Source organism: Erpetoichthys calabaricus, chromosome 1, assembly GCF_900747795.2.
Source record: "Erpetoichthys calabaricus chromosome 1, fErpCal1.3, whole genome shotgun sequence".
Lineage (NCBI taxonomy): Eukaryota > Metazoa > Chordata > Cladistia > Polypteriformes > Polypteridae > Erpetoichthys > Erpetoichthys calabaricus.
Window position 1 is genome coordinate 73,011,046 of NC_041394.2, and position 13,209 is coordinate 73,024,254.

The window sequence follows — 13,209 nt, forward strand, 5'->3', positions numbered from 1 at the left end:
ACTTAAAAGAGGACTAATCCCTTAACAATATCTCAGTGTTATGCAAACAGGGTGATAGTATTTACAGGTATGTACAGAGCAATGGCACAACACAACTAGCGCATTCTTTGTATACTTCAGGGCAGAATTTACAGATTGAAGTCTTGGAGGAAGAGTAGACAAGGTTGCAGACAAAAATATGAACTGTTAAGGCCACAAAGAAATAGACACAGTCACATAAAGAATACTAGACAATGCAGCATTCTAACTCAACATAATTTAATTGCAAAAAAGAATAAAAGTGCAAATAAAAAACAAATACAGTTAAACAATCAAAATGCCCTTTTGTGTCTTTTTCCTTTTTCTTTTTTTACAAAAAATATATATGTAACATATGGTCTGATTGTATTATCTTTGCAGTTCATCCTATACAACCCTTATTTTTCAATACTTTTACTGGTGATGTTGTATGCTTACTGGTAGCCAAAGTATAGAGAGCAGATTTTTTAATGTTGCCTTTGTTCATGGGTTGTCAGAAAAGGGAAGCATATTAGTTAAACGTCTGTGCTGAGGATGACTACTGTGTCCTGGAGCGACTGCATACAGGTGGCCATCGTAATTTGACATAACCAGGTTTGCAGAGGCACTTGTAGGAACCAATGGTGTTTATGCAATGAGCATTTTTACATAAGGATGCTCTTTGGCTCTGTTCTGCACACTCATCGATATCTAAATAAAAAAGAAAAAGTTAAAATTTTTATCAGTATAATTTTAATAATCTGTCAATTTTACAAAACATTAAAATTGTAACCACCACATTTGTACATGTATCCATCCATTTTTAACCTATTTTATCTGTTACTGGCTTCCAGGGATATACATACACATCAAAACTGGAGTACAGTGGAACCTTGGTTCACAAACGTCTCGGTACACGTACAAATCGGTTGACAACCAAAAAGTTCGCCAAACTTTTATCTCGGTTCACAACCACACACTCGGTACACGAACAAGCCAGGTTCCCTTTCGGTTTGTACATGTTCAGTCTCTCCCTGTGCAGCGAGCAAGAGAGAGAGAGCGCGACACACACACACACACACACAGGCAGCGGGAGAGAGAGACAGACACGCACACACAGGCAGTGTGAGAGAGAGGGGGCTGGACGCATAAGATAGGAAGGTAGTTAAAGAATGCACTGGGCTTGATTTTGTTTTCACTTCTGTTTACAGCGATCGGTTCGTAGCTTGCATTGTTGCAATGTTACTTTTCTTGGTGGTTTATTAAATTACGGATTTTTTCTAATGTTAATTTTTTTCCCTGTGCTTAAAACTCATTAAAAAAAAGTGTTTTTAGCCAGCGGTTGGTAGCACTATAGTACAAACTATTGCAGTGTTAGTTGTCTCTGTTGTTCAAGGTTTTCTCAGTGTTATTCAATGTTTTTACATTTAGTTTACTATTATGCTGTGCATTCTATGGTTTAATTAACTATATTTGTGCTTAAAACTTATAAATATATATATACATACAGTTCGTATGGTCTGGAACGGATTAATTGTATTTACATACAATCCTATGGGGGAAATTGCTTCGGTTCACGACTAAATCGGTTTACGACCGGATTTTTGGAACGAATTATGGTCGTGAACCGAGGTTCCACTGTACTTAGGCACAATGTAAGACAGCAGAACATGCCAACTCAGTATAGGCAGTGCATGGTTTCTGAAATTGTGATGTAGAAATACCTACCAAACTTTAAACACATTTTCTACTAATTTCATAAAGATTTTATAAGAGTACATGATTAAAGAAACAGTAACTGTATTAACAAGGTTAGACAGGGTAAGTATGTCCCAAGAAAGAGCAATTTTCAGCAAACAGGAAAATGCCTTGTGTATGCCAATGTGGGATGACTGAAGTGGTTAGCATGCTAGGTGCCCCTGAAATGCATTTAGCACTGATACCAACATGAGTGAAAAACATGACTTAGGTAGAAGGATGTTGTTACCTCAGGACAGGTGAAGTGCATATAACAAGGACGACCCACCATCTGCCCGAATAGAGAGAGAGTGAGGCTGGAGAGGGAAAGCAAGAGGTGGTACCAGTGGCATCATTATGGCAGGGCTTTAGGAGCTTATACCCCCAATCTCTCATGTCCAACACCAGTCTTTGAGATGCCCTCCCAGCTCTTTGATATGACATCCATGTTTCACTCATATGAACCCCATAAGGGATCCCTCCCCCACTCTTCATTTTGATATACAAGTACCTGGTCTGGAACCAATCCCACTCCCCCCACTTTTTTTTTGGATCTGTCATTCATGTACGACTTACGAAATTTGAGGTGTTGGGCAGGCTAAACCCATGAAAACAACTCAAAGTAATAACATGTCTTAGTGGCACATCCTCCAGGCTGCTAAAAGAGACACTGTACCAGAAGGGATTGTATGGAATGATGCTGTCTCTGTTAACACAGGAAGCTGATGTGAAACTGCCATGGAGGCCAAGCACTTTAAAGACAACTATATTGTGACCAAAGTGGAAATTCTAGCCTGTCCAAATGACAAACTGAAATGAAATCAAAGACCAGGAGATTTTAGGTCCTTAAGGTCCTTAAGTAATTTTACTTAAGGGAGTAAACAAAGAGATTGTAAACAATGCTAACAACAAAAAAACCCACAAATATCAAAAACTTGTATTTGAAATAACTTTGCAAAAGGGCCATAGCAATAACTAATCATTCTTTCCCTAACTAAATTGTCATATTCAAGATTTTTTACTTGTTTCTTTTAATTAAATTCAAAAGCTTGGACTCTGCTATGTGCCACCTTCTTAAACAGTCTGAACGTGATGAAGTACACAGTGTTAATGATGAACAATATGATCAGCAACAGCTGTCATTACCAATTACAAAGACCACAAAGTATTGATAACTTTCAAAGAAATGGAAATCAAAGTGGCATCATGAAAAAAGTAAAAAAATAACAATTCAAATTACAACCAATTAATAAACTTTTAAAGAAATCAATTATAACACAAAAAGTAATTCCAAACTGAGTTAATAATAAACTAAGGGCTTGTGGATACAGGCACTCAAGGATTGGCTAGAAGGATTTCAGAAACTTTGGACCCTTTAGAATTGATTATGGTGATGACCGGACATGACACCAGACTGGTGTTTAAAGCTGCCTTATAGCCAAGGGTTTAACAAATTTGCAATCTGGAGGAGAGATTGGGTGCTGGCTCAACAAGTGGGATGTAAAAAGGCATCTGGGCTGAAAGAAAGAGAAATCTAGGGGGAGTTTAGCCAAAGAATTTATGTAAGAAATTGAACCAGGACATGGAAGAGAAATAGATACCAGAAACACAGCAGGGGTCAAGAGCCAGGAAAACTAAACTACTTTGACTCCATCATTAAAATGCTAACCAGGTATCTTTGTCAATAAACCTTGTCCAAAGTCATTAATGTACTTTCTTAATCACAACCATTAACACGGCAGATTGATTGGGGTTTAAATTCACAATCTTGAAAACTGAAGTTACTGCATTGCCATCTTAAAGAAGGGGTACAGTGATGATGCCATGTACTGGATGCACCATGGTCATTTTGGGGTAACTGGGCATTGTAACCAACAACAAAGCAATCACGGCAATTCACACCATTGAAAAATGATGGTGATGCATGTCAAAATATCACAAACTTTGCATTGAATTATAAACAAAAATTATAACTAAATACTAATAAATAACCAAAAATGTAAAAAATAAAACCAAGACAAAATCCAAATAAGTCACAATGCTTAAATCATGACAAAGCTAAGAAAGGCAATGTATGATTGTACGAAGTAGGTGTGTAAGAGGACCAATCACTGAACCCATAAAGCAGGGGCTTGTGACATATTTAGGAAGGCCCAGCGAGGTAGCAGGTGTTCTTGTTTTGCTGTTTACTTTTTGCATCTCTCTCTGTTTTTATTATTTTATTAATAGATGTGCCTTTTTCATTTACCTGCTTAACTCCTTGGTGTTACTTTGGATATGGAAGACTGCCACAAACAAACCCTTTTATCACTGTGCAGATATAATTTTCTATTAATGGTTCACTAACTGTTAAAAAACTATAACATTGCAGAAAGCTCTTAGCCTTTTATATGAGTTATTTGGCATCACAATATTAATCTCTAGAATATTATTTTTGTTGTACAAGTTCTTACAAGACAAAAACAGAAAGGTCTACTGGAAGTCTGAGAAAAAATCAGAAATATGTGCATCAGAAAGGATCAAGTCTGTTGGAGTCTGAATTTGGAGATTACAAGGTTTTGCTCATTTCTGCATGATTAAGAGAATTTTCTCAGCATTTGTTAGGTCTAGAGAATCTCCTGAAAGAATCATTACAGTTAATTACAGTACAAGGAACACATCCTCAGGAGAGGAAGTAGGTGCTGTGTGTGGATTTGCTTTATCCTTAGTTTGAGCACCTACATGTAGTAGCTTGGCTGTCTGCATTTTGAAGTCCTGAGTTTGCCTTATTTTTTCATTAGCAGAAAACTGATTCATTTTGTCTCAGATCATAAAGAAAATCAGTCTTGGTGTCCATTAATTGCAAAACTACATGCAAAATGCACATTAGCATAGATGTCATTTAAGACCCTGGCTCTGTGAAGGCTGTCCTTTAGAATTTAAAGCAATGATGCTACAGAAGCAAAATGAAGAGATTTGTCAAGGTTAAGCATACCGATGCAACGTGTCCGGGTATGGTCGGGTCGAAATCCCGTGAAACATTCACAGGTGATTCCCAAGTAGGATCGAACACACTGGCCATGTTGACAGTTGCATTCATCAGAATCTTCTTCTGAGCTGTCTCCTTCTGATGAGAAAAAACAAGAGAAAAGGGGAATTAAGTTGAAGACAACTATTTTACATGTATAATATAATAAACCAGGATTTATTTATTAAAAATAGCTTTATCTTTTTATATAATATGTTTGTTACCGGTTAATATCACCTTATGTCTGTTGAAATGCACACTGGAATATTGAAATAGAGGCTAGTCTGTCAGATGTTGCTTTGATAAGCTAACAATCTAAAGTACACCACTCTAAACAGTAGGTGAGATAGTCACATTTATGCCTAGAAAAAAAGATTACAGAAAATTAATTTCTCAGAAGATAAAAACAGCACAGCTCAATCTACCTACCCATTTTCTAAACTTCATATCTGATTCAGAATTGTTGGCTATAGAAAACGTTGGATTTTCTGTATGGCTAAAAAGCATGTCAGTATTGACACCATGGGCTAAAATGGAACATTTAGCCAAAAAGATAAAGAAAACAATATGACTAACTCAATGGATTTTACAAATCTTATTAGTCTTACAATGGTTGGTTAAAAGGCAATCAGTAATACCAGCATTACAAACTGAGGAAGAAAATAAATAAGACAATTAAAACCAATAAAGGCCAATGACTTTGTGTACTATGTAGGAATACAAAATAGTGTAAGAGTGGACGTCACACTATCAGGAGGAGATTATGTTCAATTGAGTAATAAGTGACCTTAACAACACTGGCAAGACCACCAACAGGCTCAAGAGCTACTTACAGTCCACTAAAATAGGAGCAAACACATCAGTGACTACTGAATACACTCGTACATTTTCACTCTTTCTGGGACACTTGGACATTACTAAATCTCACAGTGAACAGGAAACATCTAAAAATTTCTAGGTCTAAACCAGCATCAAGCACTGGACAACATATTTCAAGGACTAACTGAAATACCATCAAATTAAAAAAAACAACATTAAAGGTGTGAGATGTTGTCCTGAGGTAAGGAGGTTTGGCTGGAACTGTTCAACCTGCTGCTGAATGCACAAACGTCCTGGATTAATTCAACAAGTGTCTCATTGCCAGGACCATAAGCAATGGAAACCCTTTAGTCTTGACAATAGTGTAATGGCAGGCAGCCTAACAGCACTGATGTGTCATGGGCCACATTGGAATTAGGAGACCGCCATTTAAAAGACAGTGCTGGGCAGATGGAGAAATTTCAGATTTAAAAATAGTGTTGAAGAAGGGGTGATCACTGAAAGTGACTAGGAATGGAGCAGAAAGGAATGGATCAAAAGTAAAATTTGCCAAAATTCACACAACATCGGAGAGAGTACTCTGTGGTGGAGTTTTTAGAGCTGTTAGCTAGGGTCTTAAAAGCAAGACAATTTATTCAGAACTGTGCCGTTCTGAATAATAAATATATAACAAATATATAAGAAAGTATGTACTGCATTAATGTATCCAAACAAGTCAATTGTTACTTTGCTCAGATATAATGACTGTCTCATTTGAACACCTTTTTTGAACTACTTTTCCATGCCAATATGACTCAGTAGCTGTCCATCACAATAATGGTGCTGCAAGACAACCTGAAAGTCCTGAAATAGCAGTGACAGAAGCCTGAACAGGCTAAAATCATACTTTTCAGAAAATGTCAAGAACCAAGATCTAAGCTATTACTTTATTCATAACCCAGAAAAAAACACAGATTTTTATGTGCCTGCTAATAAACTTATTATTAGAGCCATTGTTCATACCATTCTATGCTATCCTATAATTAAAAAAAAAATTTAACCCTGTGCTCATTTTATGAACTTAACTGAACAGAACTTTTTGAATCTTTGACTTTCATACTTAGAGACCTTTGTCTGAAATGGCTCTTCATGGTTGCGCAATTCTAATTACCACTATTTCAAATATGCAAAAAATGTATTTTATATTGCATTCTTCTGCCACAATTTTTTATTACAATTGTTTTAATACTTCCATAAAACAGAATGGAAAAAAGTTCAGGAACAAACAGTATTATTCAGTGAGTCAGAGATGAGCGAACCAGCAGCCTTGAGTTTTAAAGCCATTAGGATACACTCTATCCAAAATCAGAAATGTAAGGCTTAGGTTACAGATGAGCATGTTAAAAGCAAACTAGTTGCTGGTTAAAGGTTATTTACAAAAAACAAAGAGACAAACCAGGTAAAAAGTTTATGCATTGAAGCCAACCAAGTAGCCTAGATTTAATGCAGAGGTTGAATATGAAGTCACAGAACAAAAGAGAATTAGTCAACACAAACAGGGATTAATAATAAAAACTGGACTAGAGTACTGAATTACACCACAGAAAACATGAGCAAAAGAACTGTTTTACCATTATTGTAGTCTGCAAATGACAAAGACTCTGTTTCCCCATAAGAATCCGTATCCAGGTAAAGATCACATAATCGATTAAACATTTCTGAAATAAAGCAAGAAAAAATTACTTAACAAAAATAGATAGATAGATAGATAGATAGATAGATAGATAGATAGATAGATAGATAGATAGATAGATAGATAGATAGATAGATAGATAGATAGATAGATAGATAGATAGATAGATAGATAGATAACTAAAGGCATACTGTCACTTCCAGCCAAGCCCTACAATAATTTCCTGGGATAGTGGTGACCTTCTATTTGTTAGCTTTAACCGTGACCTCTCTTTTAGGCTAAATGGCTGGTACAGGGTCAGGCAACCTTTTCACAATAGCACTTTAATTATGTGACTTCTGAAAATAATTGGTTGGAACACAGCTTATTTAGGTAAATCATAGCAAACAGTGTGAAAACTAAAGGAATGAACTGTTTCCTTCATGATTCATCATTATAATGAACCCTAAAATTTAGTTTTCACTTTGAATTACACTTTTTTGTGTTGACCAATGTAAGTATAATGTGAAAAGGATGAAGAAAGTGTGAATAGCTGAATAGCAATGAGAAACATGTTTAAATTCCTCAAAATTAATAATTACCATGTAGTGAGATTATGATAAAACCCAGAATAATTAAATAAGGGGATCCATATGTTATCAATACATTAAAAGAGAAGGGAAAATGAAAATACAGTAAAGATAGAAATGTTAAATGCCAGCAAAACCCCTCCAAAACAAAAATATTATACAGATCAAAGTCAGCTATTAAGAAATGGTATACAGTACTGTAAGTACCAAGGAAATAATTCAGGATTTAAACATTTATTGATAACTTAAAACAAAGTCATGTCATTATGATCACTATAAATAATAGTAAAGTATTAAGGAAAGGAAAGTAGATTCAATAAAGCAAGAACAGATGCTTCAAGAAAATGCTTAAAACTATTGTCTAAGAAGGAAACTCTTCATTTTTTTTTCTGGTACCTCTCTTTTCAAATTATTTAACAAATTCACCTTTTAACAATTGTATAAAGCAGCTAGTTTTAAACAATTAGAAATCAATTTTAAAGATGTAAAATGATGGAAAGATTTAAGACTTTAGTCAGATATTCTCACCTGAGTTGCGTGGAGGACAGGTGCGGCATTCTGGTCCCCAGCCCATGCCATAGTGACAGCAGCATTCTGAGTATGTTAAAGCCTGACTGTTGCGAGGCGTGTTGCACATGTGGTCTTCTCCCACATATCGGAAGCATATGTCTCGATGGGCAGCTGTGCGGTCTGTAAGTGAATTACAGTGATTGCAGGAAAGCATTGTTAGATGAAGGCTAACAATAATTCAGAGAAATTTTAACAAGCATACATCACAAGTTGTTACTAAAAAGTATTAAGAGTCCATGCTGTGTGAATAGATACTTTCCGATGAAATATACATCTTTCCATGACCTTGTTCGTAAAAATTAATTTATATTTTCTTCCAATAAAATTTTGTAAAATTTAAACATCAAATTCCCATCTTATTCTCATGTATGTGCTTATGCCTAGGTCTATAACTAAACCTGATATTTAGCCATCATTGCAGAAAAAATAAATAAATTGAATGAATGTAATTTTTAAATCATGTTAAATGTAAATAAGGAAAGAGATAAGAAAATTTAACATATAACACAACTGGCATTCACATTTCTATCAATGCAGATTCACGTTTTTGAGGCAGCAGAATATTTTATAATGTTATGGAATAAAAGACATACTATTAAATTGTTATACATGGTTTTACACATGTAGAATCCACATTTATATATATCCAGCTATCTGCACAATTGAAGTCAAGTTTTGTTCTAATATAAAAATGTGAACCATTGGGAGGCACACTGGTTTGTGCTACTGTGTCACAGTTCCACAGTCTGAATGCTGTCTGGAGGAAGCCTGTGAATATTTCTGGTGTCAAATTTAAGGCTTTATCAAATCTGAAAAGTGAAAATGTGAAGAATCAGTTTCAAATTCTAGTTATAGTGAAGGAACCTGTAATGGATTGGCACTCTTCCTTGCATCAAAAGTTGGGGAGATATGCTCTGGCACACTTTGAAACTTGGAGAATTGGATAACACATGGAACTGAGAATGACTAACTGACTAACAGTAAAGACAATATACAGTATCTGAATTATTCTATACTGTGCTTTGCACATTGGTTTAATTTACCACCATCATGCCCCCCAGTCATTTCCAAATCACCAATTAGCAGTAGAGCAAGGGTTAGGAGTTTTTTAGATTTTAACTGACCCTGCACTTTTTTTAAGTAGAAACAAAGAAGTGATTTGGCACATCAGAATCCCTTAACTGTAATAGTTTCACAAAAATATGCTTAACTTCCAGAAAAAATTATGCAAAGGAAGCATATTGAAATTTAACACAATGGCAAAACAACACCATTCTGCAAATAAATTTAGGATAAATTATTAATATTCATCATCCAGCTCTTTCTCTAATATAAAGGATTAGATTTTATGGTACAGCAAATATTCTGCTTTTATTTTGATTTCATAAAGTACTCAGGAAACATATTTAAACCTTGTCTGATTACTTGCATTTTTGGACATTTTTTAATAATGAATTTGGTCAAATATAAAATGTATATTTTTTGCATAAGTTAAATGTTTGTCGCTCCTTTGTAAAGCAAAACACCCATAATGTAAAGTAATTTTTCTGATATTCACCACTGTAAACAGTGTGTCACACACGTGCTAATAGGGGGACGTTGTGTGGACCAAGTAAAGGTAATTCCACGCCAGGCCAGGGAAGGGCGGGGTCCACTAAACCTTCTCCTGTTATCTCTACAGACCAGCCGCGGGAAAACCTATCTGAGTCAGTGATGACACTTCCGCTCCCAGCGCCCAGAAGAATGTCACTTCCGGCTCTGGCGCCCAGAAGAATGTCACTTCCGGCTCTGGCGCCCAGAAGAATGTCACTTCCGGTTCCGGTGCACAGAGTGATGTCAGAAGGACATCACTTCCAGTTACCCTACATCACTTCCAGTCTGATCCCTTAAAGCCGCCGTCTTTCCCAACCCTCGTCAGTTCAATCTTGGACTCAGTACTGTCAACAGCTCAGTATCATTCGAAAAGCCATTTTGCTGCCAGGAATATTATACGGGTGGCAGCCCCAAACCTTTTTATATGTGTCGAGTCTGTTCCTTTTCACAAGTGTTATCTCTTTGCATTGTGTACAATTAAAAAAATCAAGAAATGCATAAAGAAGAGGCTATTATATGAAGTGCAAGTGATGGACATTCACATTATCATTACACATATAACGAATATGGATATAATTGTTACTTTAGCATCTTTCTTAACTACTTGCTTGAGTTTAATTTTTTGTTGCTCCGCATCTTCTACCCTGTGATTCCCATTTCTGTCAGAATCTGATATTACACTATGAGTGTTTTGCTATGGATTTAAATTTTAAATCCTTGTTGAATGCTGTCAGTAAGCGACTGCCCATGACCTATGCTATCATACAACAAAACTAAAACAAACAAAAGGGAGTGTTTAAAACCTATGTGCAAGTCATTAATATTTTGAGTACAAGGTTTTCATCAGCATGGTGGCTCCCGTGGATTACAATCAATGATTGTGACATTACTATGACCCTGCTCTGTTGTTTCGATGTCAGCATGGGGTTAACAGCAGGAAGCAAACAAGCTGTGATCTTTCACATGTCTGGTTTCAGGAATCTGTCAGTAAAAACTAATAGAAACAAAACAGGATCTAAACCTGTGTCGAAAGTATACCTAGTGAATATTCAAGGCCCAGAATTAAGTTTCAATTATTATAGTTTCATTATTTTGACAATTGAATCAGGTTTAAAAATTGTTCCTAAAATACTGTGCTACATCAGTTCAATCAGACAAATGATTCTGGGGTCAGGAACCTACATAAAGAAAGACTGGTTCTTTTCCTGTAATGGGCCATTTATGGACAAACGGAAATGTGTTTCTCTCTTTGACACCCTCCTCAAAGTTCCAGTATAACTGATTACATACATGTCTTACAGGGTCTTACAGACCTTTGCAGCGTAAAACAGAGAGCCATTGGTTGGTGTTGAACCAACAATTAACCTACCTAAGCTACTGACCGAAACTTCCCTCTATATTTACAGACTTAACTTAACCCAAATTCAATTCTTTCATTGTGCAAAGCTGTGGTAAATCTTATTTGCCAAGAGGAAAAAACACTAAATGTGCATACAAAAAGAAATCCAGGCATGGTGAGGCTAGGGCATTTTACATACCGTTGATGCTGTTAACTGTGAAGTAAATAATTAAATACATCCCGACTTATTTCAGAAGTACTAGACAACTCATGGAATTAAATCTTGTTAGAAGGTTCCCTCTAGCGTCCAGAATTGGTATATAAGCTATGGAGTGGATGAAATAAATTTTCAAAAGGTCAAATGTGCACACAGTAAAGTGATCTAGGAGCTAATAGTCTTTATTATTAATGTGTCTTTATTAAATGGTACACCTTAAACTTGTACTTATTTTGTCTGAAATTAATAAAAGTCTTTCCTAGTATTAATTTTTAAATTTGCTCTAGACAGACTTAGGTTGCTAGTTTAAAATTTTGACTTATTAGTTTGCCTTAAATTGACATCATATTTATAGATTACATGAAAAAGATCATACAATTGCTATGTTTTGCAAAGCGATTGCTGAAGACATGTTATGTAACAATTTAAATAAACTAAGAATGCCAGGACAATTGGGCTTTTACCAAGTCAAAGTCTACTGATAGCCAGCATTGTAGCATAGTGGTTAGCGCTGCTGCCACATGGATCCAGTAGTATGGACTTGAAGTAACTGGTCACTGTCCCTCGATACTGCCCGATTTCCTCAGGTCTACATGGTTTTACTCCATTTTTCTGCTCACATCCCCTAAGAAATGTAAGTTAGGTTAACTGGTGACCTTAAATTGGTCCCAGAATTGATGTGTGCATTCCTTGTGATGGGCAGGCATCCAGGGAACATTTAACCTTCTGTCCAGTGCTGCTGTTACAGGATTTGGATCCTGCAACCATGAAATGGATAAAGTGGATTTCCATACACTGGTTGTGCCATTTAACAGTGACGCATTATGTGCAACTTACCCCCTGATGGGATTTGCATTAAATTTTACGTAGTTCTAAAAGTACTTTAAGAATCACATTTTTAAGTTACATTTTATTAATAATGATTCTATTACAATTTCAAATCTGGAATAATTATTCTGTAATCCTTTTAATATTATTCTTAATTCTCGGAGTCCTATTTAAAATTACGTGGCAATGAATATGCTAAAGACAAAACAAAAAGCATAAATTGATATAACAAGAATGTTTAGAATTAAAAGCACATTAAAAGTAGTAATTTATAACACAGAAAACGCACTCTTCTGTGGTAATTGCTTAGTTCTGCACAACTTACCTTCTACAGATATTCAATTATTTTTAGCCTTCAAATTGTCAATTGTCAGATTACAAATTTGTCTGCCCTTTTGTAACCTACTTACTTTTTAAGCTCTTTACAAAGTTTGCATACATGTTACATACTCATCAAAAGCAGGCTAGCCTGTGTTAAAAGAAACAAAACAGCGAACCAGCAACCACATGCAAAAAGCCATCTATGCATAGCTATTTTAATGTACCCAACTACACAGATGTGACAGATGAAACAAAGGATTTCAATAAAACAATTGAAATAATTATGTTTAGGCTTTAAATGCCTTTTATCTGCAATGTTAAGGAATATCTAAGGTATTAAAATAGCTATTCCATAGTTCATATAATCATGCTTCTTAAAATAATGCACAAGCAGGCTAGATGTAGCTTTATTTTTATTGAATCAATTTATGTTACTGAAATATTTAAAATTTTTATTGTGACATCTTTTGCATTCCTTTTACATTAAAAAATACATAAATGAGTTACCTACAGTACTGATATTACTGAATTTGAACCCAT

The 13,209-nt window shown here is 35.4% G+C and overlaps 1 protein-coding gene across 1 annotated transcript in view; it reads right to left on the minus strand.

Annotated features, from left to right (window-relative positions):
- Window positions 1–241: 241 nt before the first annotated feature.
- The window catches only part of ltbp3 (latent transforming growth factor beta binding protein 3), a 236,888-nt gene continuing 223,920 nt past the window's right edge, over window positions 242–13,209 (minus strand). Inside the window, exons 26-29 of the mRNA XM_028802072.2 lie at window positions 8,330–8,491; window positions 7,171–7,257; window positions 4,709–4,840; window positions 242–708 (exon numbers count right to left, since the gene is read on the minus strand). Coding sequence (XP_028657905.1) covers window positions 557–708; window positions 4,709–4,840; window positions 7,171–7,257; window positions 8,330–8,491 — 533 coding nt within the window. The 3' untranslated portion in view covers window positions 242–556. The remainder of the gene's footprint in view (window positions 709–4,708; window positions 4,841–7,170; window positions 7,258–8,329; window positions 8,492–13,209) is intronic.